The sequence below is a fragment of the Etheostoma cragini genome, chromosome 11, assembly GCF_013103735.1.
Source record: "Etheostoma cragini isolate CJK2018 chromosome 11, CSU_Ecrag_1.0, whole genome shotgun sequence".
Classification (NCBI taxonomy): Eukaryota; Metazoa; Chordata; class Actinopteri; order Perciformes; family Percidae; genus Etheostoma; species Etheostoma cragini.
The window spans coordinates 11108814-11128203 of record NC_048417.1 but is presented as its reverse complement, the minus strand read 5'-3'; the positions used below and the strand labels follow the sequence as shown (position 1 = coordinate 11128203).

General features: G+C 40.9%; 1 protein-coding gene across 1 annotated transcript; it reads left to right on the top strand.

The window, feature by feature from the left end:
• The first annotated feature begins 835 nt into the window (after positions 1 to 835).
• sox1a (SRY-box transcription factor 1a) lies at positions 836 to 13928 on the top strand. Its single transcript, XM_034884780.1, has 3 exons — positions 836 to 2034; positions 6021 to 6069; positions 13594 to 13928. The coding sequence occupies exons 1-2, from the start codon at positions 1192 to 1194 to the stop codon at positions 6039 to 6041; spliced, it is 864 nt and encodes a 287-aa protein (XP_034740671.1). The 5' UTR covers positions 836 to 1191; the 3' UTR covers positions 6042 to 6069; positions 13594 to 13928.
• The last annotated feature ends 5462 nt before the right edge of the window (positions 13929 to 19390 follow it).

Genomic DNA, 19390 nt, shown 5'->3' with positions numbered 1-19390 from the left:
TGTCAAAAGTCCTAAACTAAAATGACAGCAGCAGAGCCATTTACATGTGGCCTTTCGTTTAATCTTTAGCTGCACGCACACAGGCACGGCCAGGACTCATTCACCATCGCCAGCAGACGGCGATAACGATGCTTTGCCCCTGCAATCCCACGTCATTATTTGGCGAGCCATACTCAGCGGCTTCTCCTCTTAACCCAAGTTTTTTTTTTTTTTTTTTTTTTACCAAATCTATTTGACATAATCTTCTGCACTGAGTGTGTGTAATTTATTTCTCTCTCTCACACCTATCATTACTACAAATCTTAATTACATACCTGGGAGGGAGAGAGAATGGTGGTCTGGGAAAAAAAGCTTTTTTGAGGCGCTGGTTGAGCATCAAGTCGTCTGATATTAAATTGATTTCGGCAGACTGTAGTGTAATCTTAGTGCATACAAATACAGTGGAGCACAGGCTTTTAGGACGCACGGTATTTGAGAACAACCCGATAAAGATGGGAGGAAATGTTCTGAGTTTCAAGCACAAACATAAAGAGAAAGTGGAGCGTAACAATAATGTTACCCAGACTTTTATTGAAGCCTGTGAATTTAAAAGCTGCTTGATATAAAATAATTTCAAAGTGATTTTCAAAATACGGCAACCATCTGCACCCCGCTGCATCACTGCTAACAAATCTTAGTTTTTTTTTTTTGTAAAGCTTTAAGTCTCTGGGAGCGTGTTTGAAAACTGCAAATGTCTTGCTATTTGTGGGATTGACCCTCCTTTCTGCCTCCTCCTTCTCCTCCTCCTCCTCCGGTGTGTTCTTCCTCTATGGTCCTCTAGTCACCTGACCAAACGCCATGCAAATCATTCTACTGCTAGAGTCTCATTGGCCGCTTGTGGCTCATTTAACCGCTGTCAGTGCGCATCATATGGCCGCCGCTTTAACCAACTTCTCAACTCCGACAGGGAAAGTAGCTCATTGCGCATTCTATCACAGTGGATGTGAACCAACCCAGGCGAAGACAGGGTGAAATACTGGTTGGAGAACATTTTATATCCCTTTTCGGATTAATTTTTATCTCGTATTTGAATGATTTGGGTTTAGAATATTTAATTTTGCAACCAAGTCATCCAGTGCGCACCCGATCTTGTGCGCGCCTATCTTCAAATAGACTTTTTCTCTGTTGGTGGTGAAGTTTAAAATCAGGTGAATGTATAGCATGATGATGGAAACTGACCTCCATTCCCCTGGTCCCCAAACGAACACTACCACGGGGCAAACAGGGCCGAACAGCGGGTCCAAAGCGAATCAGGAACGGGTGAAGAGACCGATGAACGCGTTCATGGTCTGGTCCCGTGGGCAGCGGAGAAAGATGGCACAGGAGAACCCCAAAATGCACAACTCAGAGATCAGCAAACGGCTGGGTGCCGAATGGAAAGTGATGTCCGAGGCTGAGAAGCGCCCTTTCATTGACGAGGCGAAACGGTTGCGAGCTATGCACATGAAGGAGCATCCGGATTACAAGTACCGGCCAAGACGGAAGACCAAGACGCTGCTGAAAAAGGACAAATATTCCCTTGCCGGTGGACTGCTTTCTGGGCCCAGTGGGGGCGGTGGAGTTGGTTTAGGGGTGGGAATGAATTCATCTGGGGTCGGGCAGAGGTTAGAGAGCCCCGTGGGCCACGGAGGCTCCGCCAGCTCCGGCTACGCGCACATGAACGGCTGGGCGAACGGTGCGTACTCGGGGCAGGTGGCTGCAGCCGCGGCGGCGGCAGCGATGATGCAGGAGGCTCAGCTAGCCTACAGCCAGCACCCGGGGAGCGGAGCGCACCACCACCACCACTCACACCACCATCACTCACACAACCCCCAGCCCATGCACCGCTACGACATGACAGCCCTGCAGTACAGCCCCATCTCGAACTCTCAGGGCTACATGAACGCTTCTCCCTCCGGCTACGGTGGGATCACCTACACACAGCACCAGGGCTCCGGCGTCTCTTCCTCAGCTGCCATGGGGACGTTAGGGTCGCTGGTGAAGTCGGAGCCGAGTGTAAGCCCTCCCGTCAGCAGCACACACTCACGGGGTCCTTGCCCCGGAGACTTGAGAGAGATGATAAGCATGTATTTACCGACCGGAGAGCCGGGGGACCCGTCAATGCAAAGTAGACTCCATGCCTTGCCGCAGCATTACCAGAGCGCCACGGCTGGAGTGAACGGGACGGTCCCTCTAACACACATTTAGAACTCACAGAATAATTGAAAACTGCAAACGAACACATAACCAAATATTTACCTCTTTTCTAAATAACCCCAGTCCCGAGAACTACCTGCATTTTGTACAGAATGTTTATGATATTGTAAATGAAGGGTAAATAGCAAATTCATCTCGGCTTTTGTTTTTTTAATAGCCACCAGTGGAGTTATATAGCCTAACAAATATGATGCTGAGATATTGGTTATTGTGCTATCATCTTTTTCTCATTTACTTCACAGTCTTAGTTGAGGGTTACGCCAGTTTCACATGGGGGTATTTGGTTTAATTGTCTCATAATTTTGGGAGTTCTTGTAAGTTATTGAAAATGAGATAACGTGTCATAATTTGAAGAAAGTGCTTTAAAAGATATGGGGAAATCACATTCTTTAAACATTGTGTTCATTTGTAGAAGCCTGTGTCTTAATTCTTGGAAATCATCTCTTTTTATTGTAACACTCTAATTATTGTAAATTGTGAATAATTTTAATATTTCAAAGGATGACGGGCAACTGCTGTTGTAATTTAAGTGCTTTTCTGCCAGTGAAAAGCCCTGATATTGCAATGAAGAAAAATTGAATAAATTTCACCAGATGTTGCTTTGATTCTTAAGACAACGGTCTTAGATTGATTATTTTCACAATTTTTTTACAGGAGTGTTTTCACGTGTTAGGACACAAGGATATCATCAAGCCTCCTCTCAAGAAAAATAGCCACCTGTTTAAATTTTGACACCACAGATCCCACGAGCTTATTGCCTAATTGTCTGTGCGTAATTGTGCGTAAAAGTTCCAGTCTGTAGGCCTCCAAGGAAACCATTTAGATAAGATGATGTTGTTTCATGGGCAAGACTTTAATGTGGGTAAAAAGAAATGTGTTTATGAATTATAAAAACCTCTTCTATTTCAGTGGCGTGTAGGCTAAACAATATTCTAGTTATGAATATTTTAGGAATGCCAAGTTGATGGCCCACATTATCCTTTCATATAAAATTATTTCTTACACATTACATTGTTTTTTATACAAATTTAAATATATACAGAGCACGTGAATGCATTATATGACAAACCACCTGTTAGTCTTATTAACAACCTCATTTATTAACGGGAAGGAAAGGTGTTGATTTCCCCTTGTATTTGCTTTTGTACATTTTATAGCATTTTTTAATCACATTTTCACTGAACCAATTTATACTTATTCTATTAATCATTGAGTATATTTCTATATTTTTAAACTAATATCAAAGTTTTAACAGATTTCCATTTTTTGATAAGATCACACTAGATTTTAAGATTTGTTCTTCCACAAAATTTAAAGAGCCTATCAAAAGGCCATCAATTAATTTGCTATATTGATTTTTTTTTTAAATATGGTTTTATGTTAGACTTTTCTTTTAGTCGTAATAGTAAAATAGTAAATAATGATATAGATTAATGTCCTTTTTGATGCACTGAGCAAAAATGAGAAGCACTGCTTCTGTTCTGAACACTTGTCATCAAACTCGAGACTTAGACGGGGAAAGTAAAGAAGAGCGATAAATGGAAACTTTAGTGATAAAAAGATTAATTCAAAAACAACAACTGAAGATTCAATTTTTAGTGATCTTTCACTTGAACTAATTTATTTTATATCCACTGCCCTCGGGGCATTTTTATCATCCACCATATCTGGCTTTCGGCCTTTAAAATGTTTATACTTGAGAGGAAAAAACTGGCACATGATATAGTAGGCTACCTTTATTAATACATTGATAACTCCGTGATGATCAACAATGACCTCCTCAAAATCACCAAAAAATCATAATTTTTTCTGCTGTTGTTTGGTTATCATGCAAATCAAATGAATAGAGTTCAATAATAATAAATCACGATCACTAAAAGTATTTGTAAACACAGTTATTTATCCCTATTGCATCATATTTTAGATTAGCTGTGAGGCGGTCGGAGTGACATTTGACAGAGTCAGGGAAGTTTAAGGGAACCGAGACAAATACTTGAGGCCCAAATGGGGACTTGAACCATAAATTCATGTTTGATGCCAACATTAAAAGGGCCTGGGGGGGGGGGGTATATGTTAGTTTAATAGAAGAAAACAAATCTTGGTGCCAAATCTTAGTGCCACGTCTCCCAAAAATAAAACTAAGTTTCACTCTGCACAAAGCAGAGCATGGAATAATTCCAGATATATTGCACATAGGCTACATCCCCAACACGCAAAAACCAAACCATACATGCTAACTGTTGCACAGACTGGACTAAAACTTCCCATTGGCCATGCACGCTCGCGACAAGTAGGTTAAGTTTATGGATAACTGATGACTCATCAGAATTTCAAAGCTCTATGTTTGATTTGAGGAGACTTTTGGTACCTTTGTTCAAAACCACCTTCATTGCGGATCAGACGTGTTTAAGAAAAAAAAGATACCCATGTCGTTCAGATTATGAATCCTCTTAAAATATTGAAAAAAATGTTCAGAAAATGACGTCATTTTTTTGACAGGTCTGCAGCTGGTTTTGACATGTACATGATGATTGCCTGTAGGCCCCATAGATACATGCTAATAGCCATACACATGCAAATGAGCGAAATGTATGCCTACTTAGGCATTTTTAAAAATCAATTAATCTGAAATACATAGTTAACGGGTCTCTTTCACACTGATGAAGACTTGCATGGTATATCAATTAAACCTGTTAGGCCTCAAAGTAAAGCGTGTAACGTCTGGCTGCGCATTAATCTGTTGAATAAAAATCAGAGGAACAATGTCTGGATATTAGTTTAAATTCCAAAACTCAAAAGATCTGCATCTATGACATCTCTCCGCACTACAGCGCGTAGCGTAGTAAGGCATTGGATGGCCTGTGTGTTCTGCATCAGTTTCTATCTTATCTGTTGATATGAGATGCGGATTAACACTTAAAACCTGGAGAGGCGGAGCGCGTCACGGCGCATCGCCAGGCTAAAAGAGGAGCGTTCTGGCAAATTTAACCCGAATAAATTACACCTTGAGGTGGAAGAGGGCTAGGTGTAGGGTGCAACCTAGAAAGGCATATGTTGCAGCTGTGTGTGTGTGTGTGTGTGTGTGTGTGTGTGTGTGTGTGTGTGTGTGTGTGTGTGTGTGAGCGTGTGTGCGTGTGTGCACATGTATTTGTGTACATGTTTTCCTTTTGCAGGAGGTCTGTGTTGCGCGTCTGCTTGTGTGCGCGTGTTCGTGTGTTTAGCTGACCGGCCAATAAATCTCTCCACCGTGCGATACTCTTATCTTGTAGCCACCGATATATTCCGTGCTAGGAGGCCATCAGCTCCAGCGCACACTCGGTTGCTCGTAAAGCCCCGATCCCTTGCACTCCCTGTCCTAAATGGGGATAATTAGCGTCACTTTATCACGCCTCTGCATATTTTCTCCACGTCTACCCCCCTTTCCTAAAAAAATTACCAAGCAGGCTGCTCTCGTCGCCCGCTCTGTCACAGAAGATTATGGAGACAGATTGCACAGAGCAAATGTGCCGGGCGAGATTAGCGCGGAATAGAGAAAGCAACTGGGCCAATGAATTCCTCGGAAGGGTCTTATCGTGCAATTACACGTTGACATGTTTAACAATCTTGCTGCCTCTTAATCCTGCAGTGCTGACTATCTACCAACAGCTACCACGCTGAATGCCGGCATACAGACCTAATGCACCGAAACGCAGCACAACTGTCCTGAAAGTTATGAGAAATTGCTTTATTTTCCAACTTTGGCACGCATTCAAACGCTTTTTTATTTTCCCTTTTTTATTTTTCAGATTTCTCCGTTGTTGGAATAGCATCTGCACTGGACCTTTTTGACAAAAGGTGAGATATTAAAATGAAAAATATATGTTTGGTTTATTGTTGACCCTAAATCACTTTAACAACTAATGGAAAAGTGACAAAAAGTCAAAAGATGTTTGTGCCGTTTGGGCCGTTTTGTTCGGAGTTAAATGTAGACTTTTCCATCTCAATGCCCAACACACACTCACCACCACCCCATCCCCGTCCCACCGCCCCCCTCCCCGTCCCTCATGTCTGGCGGTATATCGGGGTCTGTGTGGAAGTGATTGTGGAGCGCCACTGTAGGAATTTGGCAGCGGCCGTGGTTTGGAGAGCCGCCCCACGCTGAGCCCCATTCAGCGGCCAGCGCGCTGTGAGGTTGGGAAGTTTCAGTCAGCCGTACAACTCAATGGCCCCCACAATGGCGATTACAAGCCCCAGCGCATTCCTGTAGGGACCTGGGAGCAGCGCAGGTGCGAGGGGGACCGGGTAACCCGTCAGGGAAGTGATAAAAACGGGACAGTGCTGGGACCACACAAAACCAGCCACTCCACAGGAATCGGTGAGATTTTTGAGAAAGGAAAGAATGAAAAAGATGGAAGTTTAGGGGGTTTAGGTGCAGCATACTGAGTGGCCTCACTGTCCACTGAATGAAAAGAGAAGAGACTCTCAGTCAGGGCTGAAGCCAGGATTTTACTGAGGTCATGAGTCCAAAGTCCCCCAGCACAAACCCATCCACTTATAAAAACTAACCATTAAATATCTCTATTTGAAAAACACAATTTTATTTATTATTTATTAAGTTTTCAATTACATTTTCATTAAACTTTAGTATGGTCCAAATATTTCAAAGCTTTTTTCTACGAATGTTATGAAAAATAGTTTTGACAGGTTTTGATTTTTAAGACACTTCGTCTGAAAGTATAACAATCTCAAAAACCCAACATTAAGCTCCTGTCAATTAACCCTCCAGATTCCCGAAAATGTTGGAGAAATTTAGGGGTTGTCCTCAGTGGTATAGCTTCAGCCAGGCCGCCGCTATGAGAAATAAAAACGCTCTGAAAAATCTGCTGAAAATTAGCAGCTTTTATATTCAATCTGCAAACTAGTCAGAGTGTCCATACTGGATATATTTCTAAGTTTCACTTAATTTAATTTGCTTTACCCTTAATATTTGAAAAACATTTGTATGTGTTCAACAAGTCTGAACAACATAACAGAGCTACATTGCTTTCCAAAACAACCCTCATGTCTTACAAATATTCATAGTTTTGATTTGCCACCTCTGTGTTCAAGAATGGTTAAAGCTGCGCTGATCAACATATAGGAAGAAGCTGATCAAATAACTGTGTTAATCAAATTGAGGTTTCTCTCATCTCTATCCCGCCAATTTGGCTATTTTTTATTTTATTTTATTTTGTGGGCATTTTCAGCCTTTATCTGGATAGGACAGCAGGAGTCATGAAAGGGGAGAGAGACGGGGAATGACATACAGAAAAGGGCCGCAGGTCGGAGTCAAACCCTGGTCCACCGCGTTGAGGAACAACCCTCTACACACGGGCGCCCACTCTACCGACCGAGCCATCTGGGCGCCCCAATTTGCCTATTTAAACTAACTATTTTGTTTGGCATGCCTACTAACTCTCACTAACTTTATATCTAGCCCCAGCAGGAAGTTTTTCATCAAACCAGTTGGTACACTACTTGTCCAGCATCTGACAGCAGACGGACTAATGTAGCGACTATAGCTGGAACTCCACAGTGGGGTATTTAGCAGCTAAAGAGCCAAATGTTTCTCCTCAGGCAACAGGCAAAAGTTTGCTAAACTTATAAACCATTTAATAAGGTGAAAACATGTTGTGTTTTGCTTGTTCCACTGCCCCCAAGTGGCCACATTTGTATTTATGCAGCTTTAAGTGGAGTAGCAAATAGCTGCAGCACCAGAGGCGGTACTTTCAGGACCACATTTTCAGGATCTCAATTCTAGGACCCTAACTAGAGGACTGGTCTTGCAAAGAAAGCGAGTGGGATACGTAACGACGCGACATGGACTGCATTTCCACCAAAAATGGAAGACGAGCACGTCAAGCCAAGTGTGAGTAACATTAGCTACTGATTGTGAAATGACGTTATTTTTATTTGTTTAATGTTACTGCGAAAACCGTCGCTGTATTGAATTGGGCAGTAAAGTAAAGTTTGTGAGTGTGAGTGAGTTAACTAACGTAAACAATAATTTTCTTAAACTTCCTAACATTACAATCATTGTTAGCTTGCTCGCTTTTAGCTTTTAAGCTGTTAATTTAGCTACCTTTGGTTAACCCAACTGTATTATAACTGCATGACTATAATAATTAACCTTAGCCAGCACCTTACTTCAAAAGATAGAAATGCCTGTCCTTAAGATTGGTCTTCACTGTCTTTAATGTACATGACTTGTTTAATGTTATGCCAAGGACACTTTAACATCACAGGTATTTCAGTTTTTTTACACAATGCCATGCAATTTTTATCAACTATTTACTAGTATAAGTAGTGGATGCATATTTTTTAAGTGTAAGCTATTTTTGTCCAATTAGTAGTTCAGGGAAGTGGAGGAATTCTGCAGACAAATGGAAAACAAATGAAAAAAGAAGGAAGACCACTCAATTAAAAGGTAGTACTCTTATCTTTTTCATAATGTGGGTTTTGATATGGAAGGGTGAGGAAAAGTGAAATGTATATAAAAAGTAATTTCTATTGTTTTCTTTCATCTCTCTCGCTCTCTCTTGCAGGAATCATTGAGACTCTAAAGTGTTCAAGTATGTGAAGAACAGACGGCAGACAAGAAATAACTAAAACTATCATTCTCCTGTTTGTCTGTGTTTCATGTGGAAATTGCCAAAATTAAAAACCTTTTGACTTATTTGCTCGCTTTTCTTCTTTGTTGGGGGCGGGGGGGGGGGTGTTCTGACATGTGTTTAATATATTGTTCTCAATTTAAATACATTTAAAAAAATACATCTTTATTTTACCTGATAGTATGCTAATTACATAAATTGCCCAACATGCAACTCTAAGCAACCAAGTCGAATTGCAAGACCGAAAGTAGTCTCTGGGTGGAAAAACCTTTTTATATGTTAGATTTGAACATAAAGTTCAAAGTTTTGGTGCAATTAACCTTTTAACCATTGAGAAACTAGGGTCCTAGAAATGCGACCCTGAAAACGCAGCCTCCGGTACGGAGCTGGAGTAAATCCAAAAACTAAGGTCCTGAAAATGCGGTCATGTAAATTCGGTCCTGTACATGCGGCCTCCGGTACCGCAGGAACATACTATTGTTTAAGTATAGGCAACCATAAACAACTTGGTTAAGATTAGGTAAAGATCATGTGTAAAAGAAACCAATGTTGGCAGTCGGTACGAGGAGGAACAGCAGTCTCCAATGTCAGAGTCAGACGTTTTGAATGGCTTTCAGTGTCCGAGTTGTGTGTTTTATATGCCAAACCATCCACCCCAAGCTTCTATGACTTCTAGGGGGCAGAGGAAGGTTACAATTTCTGAAAAGGTTTGTGAAATTCCGCAGTTGAACATATTAAGCAAATAAAAATCAGTAGTATACACACCAGTTTAACCAAAGATGGCTTTAGATGGTAGCTGTGTTTTAGGGGCTATTGGTAAGTAGCTCTTAGAGTGGGATTTCTTTTAATAGCAGCACTACAACTAGTGCAAGCAGTACAACAACAAGTGGAATTTTTCTGCCCTTAAAATGCTGTTGGTATTTTTTGTGTTGGGTGCAGAGATGGCACATGGCACACAGGCGAGAGAAGAGGTGCATAGACGTGGGAATTTCATTTAACTTTTTTGTGTTTTTTTGTGGTGATTAGTCTGATACAGCCAGTCATCTTAACAGCGCTGACAAAGTCTGGAAAAAAGTCTGGCTGGACCACTTAGCATTGTGGGATAGGTGGAAACCCATTCTGGTTTCTTTTTATTTCTTTAAACCAATCACAATTGTCTTGGGCAGCGTAATGCCACAGATGCAGCAACACTGCCCTTGCAAAATAGATATTGGAGACAGCGAAAGGGCAGGACAATGCCAGCTGAAATAGACGGCCAATGGCAGACTTTATGAGTGAGTGAGTCAGACTAGGTGGTAATTGAGTCTTTGACATTGCACTGACAACAGATGTCTCTCCGCTGAACGTGAAGTAAGTCTTCTGTCAAAAAGGGCAGACTAAATACCAAAAGGAAATTATAAACAAAATAAACAATTTTGTTTTTAGATAGCATCACATATACAATTTAAATGTGGTATCAGCAGGAATGTAAGTATCGCAGTCCGTATTGATCTGTGAAAACCTCTTTCAGTCACTTAAATCCCTGCTGCCATCTGAGGGCATAGATAATATAATATGATAAATCTGCAGCCTCCAGTTTAAGAAGTGCCATCATGCACAAGGATCCAGTGGGTTTTAATCATGTGGGTGCTACCAAATAACCCCACTTGCCTTCCCTCACATCAGCCTGGTGGCTAATAGCGCAGTATTAGTTCATGCAGGAGACGCCTCATGACTCATTAATCGTGTGCGCCATGGCCTCCATTCCAACCTACCTGGAAAAATGGCGTTTTGTGTTTTATTCTCAAAATCCAATTTTTGTTATTTGAAGTAAATTATTTGAATTAATTAAACATTCTTTTCACCATTATTGATGTGAACAGCTTAAACATATTGTTGCTATTATTTCTTTTTTATTTATTTTTATTGATGCCTAAAAGAGAGTCAGCAACTGTATAACCAAAATTCTGGAGATACAATTTAAGATCACTGTGTGTTGCAAAATAAAACTGGCAACAAAAGCAGAATGACATGATCGAACTTCCATTATCTCCACAAATACAAACTCAGCTGAAGAAGCCACCATCTGCCTTTGGCTGCAGATGTTTTTTTAGGTCTTGGTGCTCTGCACCGTCCGCATAACAATGATACTCTCCCAAAACCAAATGTCTCTCCATTCGATGTGCCATTTTTGCCATATCCTCCTCTGATTAGCACAACTTTATTAGTGGTATGAGACAATTAATGTGGCTGGTTAAGAGGATAATGATTATTTACCATATCCTTTCATTCAAATTCTACTTTGCCCATATCTTTTGTATACATTGCTGCAGCTCCTAGCGTGTGTGCTTGGAAAACTGGAGTTGGATTTTTACTTTTGTAGCTCTGGTCATCAGTTCTATTAACATTGAACTCATCAAAGTAATTGATGAGAGCTCCGAATGCAGGTACGTTGCAAAAAAATAAGTCCAACAGGGCAAGAAACACAAGCAGCCAGACAATCAGACAAGACCCCAAGGACGAGTAATCAGTATATCTAGAGCAAGGGTACCTCTTGTCCCCCACCAGAGTATTATAATGAAGGTGCATGGATCACATGAGAATGAGCTGCAATAGACTACCTTGTTGGGCTCACATAAATTTACAATATGTGACATGAAAAGGTACACAAATAAAGAATCTTCTATAAAGACAAAATCAGTCATTAGCCATTAAAAATCGTAGGCTGTAAATCAGAAGAAATATCACAGGAGCATGGGTCCCCATGTGCTTTTTTCAGGCCAGTCAAACACTTTGATACCGGTCATCGGAGGCAAGCGAATCACAAGGAGGGTTCACACCCTAAGTTTTAAGTATCCTCTGCAACCCTCCTGTTTTGTATGCTTGAAAGAAGGATCTTTGGCCACGTATTTACACATTTATTTTTTCTCTTTCAACATGAGTGGCTCCCTCAAAGAGTTTATTTCATGTAGACATACAAACTTATGGGGTATTTGACAACTCTGGTCGGACTACTAAAGGTGCCCATGAGTAAAAGTAGACATTAAGAATAAAATGTTAATTACGTGGAGTGGCTTCCTGTTCCTCACTTGACATGCACAATAGACCATGAGTCAGAATTGCATCACCAGAATTTGTATTGTCGCTTGCAAGAGTAGAAGAGGCAGAGCACACGCGTAAAGCTTGCAAGTTGTATTCAAACAGACAGTATATTTTGCCCAAGTAACCCTAATAGGCTCAATATTTTCTCCAGCAGGAACACAAAAATGTAGTCCGCCATTGTTGTTGTTATGAGAGGTCGCAGGATAACTTTGTTTTTATGTGAAATAACTCCAAGAACGATCCTCGAATCAGCTCATCTCTCCTGTGACGCATGTCAGAAAAAAACAGCAAACTCTAATTTAAACTCCTTTTAAATTGAATGAATACAACAGTAATATACCTGACCATAGTTTTAAATGCAATGAGGCTAAAGGAACATTTATGCTCGGTGTCTGGGAGTGTGACAAAATTAAAATATTCTGGAGGGAGGTGATCAATAAAGCTATGTTTATCTTGTCTATCAACATTCCACTTGATTCTTAAGATGATTTTGCTTCACCTGTATCCAACAAATCTGAATCTGAAACTCCAAGAATACAAATTTATTGATTTTGCTATACTACAGGCAGAAAGGACCATGGCTCTCATTTGGTTAGAAAATTTTTTTTGCAATGAACATTAATAAAAACTATTGGACGGATTGCTACCAAAGTTGTTACACAATTGCCAATCTATGAAGTGCCTGAAATGCAAACAGACATGGACGTCTTGATGACGTACTGTATATGCATGCAAGATGTTAACAGGTGAATCTATCCTATCTCTACCATCCATCCCATATAATGGGATGCGTGTTTAGCATGTTAGTATTTTCATTGTGATCATGTTAGCTTGCTGTGGTTAGCATTTTCCTCAAAGCATCGCTGTACCACAGTACAGATTTCTTGTTCTTAGACACATTGCAACCGGCTCACAAACAGTCTTATGCTCTCACTGACTCTCACTGACTCGACAATTCACTCCACAGAGTGTGGTGTTCAACACACCTGCAGTGTTTTTTTATCACTTGCTCGCACACTTGCGTACCCACCAGATGCTGTAAAGGATTTCTACTCTTTTGGGGCAAGGGAGCTTTCTCGGTGCAGTAGAGAATGAGGTTAATGTGGGGTCAAAGAGTTCAAATAAGAAACAGCAGGTTTATGGTGCCTGCTGCATGCTGATAGCTCTTTGAACCTGCTGACCTTTAAACTCTGTGGGGTCAAGTGATCAACTAACTGGGTCATTAAGATAGGTCAGATTGGATCAAGTGAAAGATGTGTATGTCACAGCAATACGTATGTCCGAGAGGTACAGATAAATTGTTCTTAATGATTATAACCCTACGCAATTTGTTTCCAGAGCTATTAGATTGTTGTCAGCTTTCAGGCTGTTCAAAGTGTGGGATAAATTTGAGTAATTTGTAATAGAATTGATAACCTACTGGCAAAGTTTTTAGCTAATTGAACCATATCTGTCTCTTTCTATGAATATAAACAATGCATGTACATATTTTGCATTTGTTATATTATAAAACATATGAAACTATAGAGATCTGTTAACTCTGTTCCGCTGTGTCTTTATTTATTGACTTTTGACATTTGATATTCCTTCGAATCAATATCTTCTCTTTGTCCATCTCCCTCTTTCTCTGTCTGTCTCTTTCTTCCAGCAAACTGTCCATCATGGCTATCACCAGTGGACATGGATCACTGTGGGGTCTGTGATTAACAGATAGCACCTTGTCTCCTCTGCTGGCAGGCCGTCATTACGAAAAGCACTAGAAGATAGGTGCTGTGGGCAAAGAGACCTTTAGGAAAATGTCAGCGACAGTCAGAGCCCCAAATTTCCTCTATTCATTCTTTCCCATGTGATGCTGAACCCCTTAATTACACAACCCCTTTCTCCTATTGCCTAATGTGTTGTGCCTAAATGCAGTGTCTGATTTCAGAACATGAGAACATTTATTTTATCTTATGTGGCTTTGCTTTAGATCAGCTGTTAAATTTTTTTTTTGAAACAATAAACAACCACATCCCTATATTTCACCCATCTCAGCAAAGAATAAAAAAACACCCTGCTCCCCTTTCCTGTTCCCTTTCACGGGAGCCAGCTTCTCTGTCTTAATACTCTTAGTCCCTCAGTTGGCATGTTTTCCAAGAACCCGCTGCATTTGCAGATTTGTAAAATCCGTCAAAATGTCTGTAATGAATATTTCTACAGCAGTGAGTGTATTTAATGAGCTATGTGACCAACCCAATGAGAAACCTGTGCTGATCTGGCACCAGGAATCAGAGTGTCAGTAGACAGAAGCCTCAGTCAGTGTACAAAAACAGTATAAAACATTCGTCATTTTCATTTAAACACAAACCTCTTTTATCAAGAGAAGCTGAGAGGAAAATATGTATTATTCGCATATCATCTTAGGTGTCAATTAACATCTTTCTAGTGCATGAAGCTAGATGTCATGTATATTTCTGTTTTAAATTTTCAGAAAAGAAACTACTATTAGTAATTTTTTCTTCATGGATTAACGTCATCTTGTGAGCAAGGTCTCTGTTATACACTTACAATGTTCAGTGTGGTTTACTGTTGTCTTATAAATGACATATTAAACACAATATTGTATCTTATTGCTGCCTAAGACAAAAAATATTGTGCTTCCTGTCTTTTTTCACATCCAATTTGCGAAGTACATTAACACTTCAAAGTGATAAGTTATGGGAAAGTTCTAACATTTAAACTATGTATTAATTTCAAGGCCTAAATATGCCCTCAATTATTTTACCATTGCCCCTAAGTAATTAATTTTAAATAGAGAGAAAAAGAGAGGTGGGGGGTGATCTGTGTTAATGTGTGAATACCACAAAAGCCGACAAATGAAAAATAACTTAACAACATAATTGCTATGATGACCTCACTCTTTTGTCATCAAGGTATTTTGCTAATCTCAAAGTTAGGCCCTTAATAACGCTAGTTGTTTCACCCCTTGCTGTGATCATTTATATTTCGTCCACTTGCTCATCCTCTTGGTGTGTGGTTGACTCGTTCAGGTATGTAAAACCAGCCCCACAAGCCGCACAGCCGCACAAAGACAAACACTTGTGAGACTCGAGTCTAGCGGTGTGTTGTGTTTGCTGAGGTACAGACTCAGTGAACAGACACAGACAGAACATGTACAGGGACTAGATAATGAGTATCTCAGGTGACTACATGCAGTGATTTACTAGGTTGTTGGTGTTATAGGAACTATATCACATAAACATACACTCCCGCTCTGTGCGTGCGCGCACACACACACACACATTAAGATGCATACACACACACACACACACACTCCTGAGAGATCCTTGGTTATCACACCCTTCCAGATTGTTCTGAACTACTTATGGAAAACACACACACATCTCAAGATGTGGCCACTCTTGCCAATATGAGCCTAGTGTTAAGAACAGTTGTTGTCGTTGTCGTTGTGTGTTTTTTTTTAGCATCTCCAAATTCCTAGCGTTGCTAAGGTGCTTTGGGAGGGGATTAACAGAGGCTGGCGCCGATGAGCAAGCCTTGCAGATTTCCAACTAGCAGGAAAAAGACAAAGAAATAGGGGAAGGAGGAAAAACAGCAGTGGGTTAGACAACAGGGAAATGGCAGTAACAGCTTGTGTAAACATGATGACTTGAGAGAGGTAAAGAGGTAGAAATGAATGAGGGCTGAGAAAGGAAAGTGAGACTAAATAAGTATCCTTAAGAGGAGGCCTCAACTTTCACACAGACAACGCAGAAGAGACTCTCCCCTATACTCTTTCAATTTGTCCTCTTTCCTTCTTTTTCTCTCAATCTACAGAATTTTCCTTTGCCCTGTCTCTCTACATAGCTCCATCTCCTCGCTCTCTTTTCATGTGCTCTCTCCTCTATATTTATTTCTATCTCTTTATTACCCCAAGGGGCAGTAGTTTTGGATCCAGACATTTTTTGTCTTTCTTTCTCTCTGTCACAACTTCAAACAGTGGCGGCGTTCAGGTCATACTGATGTGCCCGGAGCATCAGTGACTGTGCCGTCTCAGGTGAACGTCTCCCAGCATGTCCTTAATGACACTCTCTCCCTTTCTCCCTTCTCGCTGCTTTTAATTAGTGTAGTGAGCAGTTGAGCAGTGGAGGCTGCAATGACAGCGGAGCCACATTTACCAATTATCAACCTGCTTGTAGGTACCTCTGTAACGGCAAAGCTGTGCTTTTAATATTTCTGCAGTTGAAAAAAAAACACAATTATTCATAAACTGACTCTTGCCAATAGAGCATGTCTTGATTTTCACTAAATCCCTGGATACATGCTCAGAGAATAAACTAGAATTTATTTTCTAAAAGTAAAATCTCCATTAGCCAAAAAAGGCAAAACCAAAGGGAGGGAGGTCCACATGCTTTTCTTTGAATCCTCTCCTCGGGCTCTGCGTCTCAGGTAGAGTGTAACTGGATGCAGCCTGTTTGTGGAATACAAGGCACTTGACCAAGGGCCAGCACTGCTCCTCCCTCCCCTCCCATCCCCTCCCTCCCCTCTCCTTCCCCTACCTGTGTCAGGTTACCCCTCAGCCCCCCCACCTCCTCCTCCTCCTCCTTTCCTTGAGTGATGGCAGGTGTGTTTTGCAGCCGCATCGGTGTCTGTAGATGTTGAAAAGCCTGTGTCTGTAGGTTTGTACTCTACCCAGACAGGTGTTTGTGACTCTGTTTGGGCTCGGCAGCTGGGCTCCTGTAACTGTGCCCGTCTCGGGCGCACTGGCTAATGTGACTGGGTTGGCTGAGGTGCGGAGGCGGCTGTCTTTCAACCACTGATCCCTCAGAACTACTCATCTGATCAGGCTGGATCTGCGCTTCACGGCTGCCAGGGTCACACAACCCAACCCCGGGGTCAACCAGCTAATTACAAACCCTTGTTTCCTCCGTCTCTGTCACCACCGGGGAGGTGGGGAAGGTGGGGTAGAGAGGAAAGAAGCCTCAGAGGGAAAAATAGAGAATATTGACATAGACATCCAAAGGTCAACAGTGAGCATAACCAAGCTGGACACATTTCTCCTCACAGAAAGAGTGTGAGGCTCTGGTTTGCAGCATATTGGTCACACCCTTCCCAGCCCTCAGGCAGAGATAGAAGCTTAGACCCATGGGAGCAGAGTTGCGTCAGTCTATGCGGATTTATGTATTAGCCTGCCACTAACTTTACATGCAGTTTTCTGGTCCTTTGTCTCCGAGATTTACTGTTGCAAGAAAACCCAATATTTCGCCCCTATCATGACTCTACAGTGAGACAGACTCTGCTTTGAAGACATGGAGACTCCAAGTGTTTGTGTGTGATTTTGTCTCAAGCCTAAACTTTGCATGTGACCATTGACTGAACTGGGATTTGAAGGATGCTGCATGCTGGTAACAGTCATAGAGAGAACACATATGCAGACACACACACACACACACACACACACACACACACACACACACACACACACACACGCACTCGCACGCACGCAAGCACACACACACACACACACACACACACACACACACACACACACACACACACACACACAAACACACACACACACACACTCACACACACACAAGCAACATGTACCAAACCATCATTATATTATATTAGGATGCAGGTTCATTAATCACAAATGCGACGGCTTCTCAGCCAATGTAGGAAATTAATCAAAAAAGGGGACATTAATCACATGCATGAACAGCAGTAGTTACACCTGTGACAATGCCACCTGATTTAAACGTGTTACTCCAGACTGTGTTAATGATGCCACCCAGGGCCAGGAAAAGCAACCTCTCTGCGATCACTGAAACAATAATGCACTAACTATGTATGAAGTAATTTTCTTACATGTAGTCACGGGGTATGCTGATGCACGTTGCACAGGGGTCAGTGGGTGTTGCAGCAATTATCAGGTGCAGCTTTTTCCTCACAGCTTGACCACTGGGTTTTTCACTCTGACTGTTGAAATGTCTGTACAAATTAAATTAGTCATACTTTGTTTCGTCTCTCTCTCTTTCTCTCTCCAGCCATTTCATCTTGACAAATATCAATTGAAACCAAAAAATAAGTGGTTGCTTGAAATGTTTGAGTTGCAATATAGAAGAGTGAAACTAAAATAGATGTACATGTGGTGTATATTGTAACATTGTAAGAGAGGGATACTAAAATAGAGGAAAGCCTCAAGTCAACCCTGCATGTGTGGTTACACTGCCCTCTTTTGAATGCACTGCAGTGCATCCTAGTAATGTGCTGCAGCAGTAGAATGGAAATAGAGATTTAAACTGAATCAGAAATCCAACACTGCTCATGGTATTTTAAATGAGAAAGATTGAATTAACCTTTTCAGGACAAATGATAATATCATAATAAATTCTGCACAAGAAAATACAGTTCAAATTTAAGTTGTAAGGCAGTAATACTGTTCCACTCGAAAAAGAAAACAAACTGCAGGAGAAAGAAATCCTTTTCCTTTTTCAGATGCGGTTCAAATCTAGTTAAGGTAAACTATGTTTGATGCTAGACTCCTTAAACATGCTGGAAGAAAATTGTTACAAATATAACATTGTAAATAACTAATTTGGGTTTTTATTATTTTTTTGTGCCCAATGTCCTTATGTCCAGACATTGTTCTACAGTGGTCGAAAATTTAAAACTGGTGATATTCCTGTTTCCTGAATGATTCATCTTAAAGCATGAGACAAAACTAAATATTTCAATAAAAAAATTACAAAACTGTTCCAAGACAGAAAGACATAGTTGAAACAACCTGTATTTGAGGTCCTTCAGAAAGGCCAAATACTCTGGTATCTATTCATAGAAATCTTTCTGAGAATAGAGAATAAAACTTTCAAATAAAAACAGAAAGATGAAGTAAAGTTCGATTTCAGTCATCATCTTCTTAGTTTTTTAAACAGAAAACTGCAAAAGGTCAAATCCAAACCGACTATTTACTGTATAATGCCCGTTTTGTTCAATACAAAGTGCTTGAAAAAGAAACAAAGGCGTACAATTAAAAATCCTTTGACAGATAAAAGCAAACCTTTGAGTTCTTACTGAGCCTCTTTCTTTCAAAGACTAGTCCACTAGTAACACTGAAAGTGCTCAGCAATTTTCTATGAAAACTTTGAAGTGTTTTTATTTAGTGTCACATCACGTACAACACTAGATAATCTTTAGCTTTATTCAGTTAAGCTTTGAATAAAATAGTAGGTCTAGTGGTACTTGCATTGTAGTGGTAATAATGAAGCAGCCCCATAATGAGTTCTCTGCTTCGGCTGAGCCTTTTAGCATGCTAGGAGCTTAAAAACAAACCATATCTCTTTTAGTTCTGATCTGTCAGCTGGTTTGCTTCTCTCTCATGGCTGAGTTTGTGCCGTGGCTCAGGCTGCAGTCTGGTCCAACCATACCACTCTCTGACCCCTGCAGCCTGACAGACAGCTCTG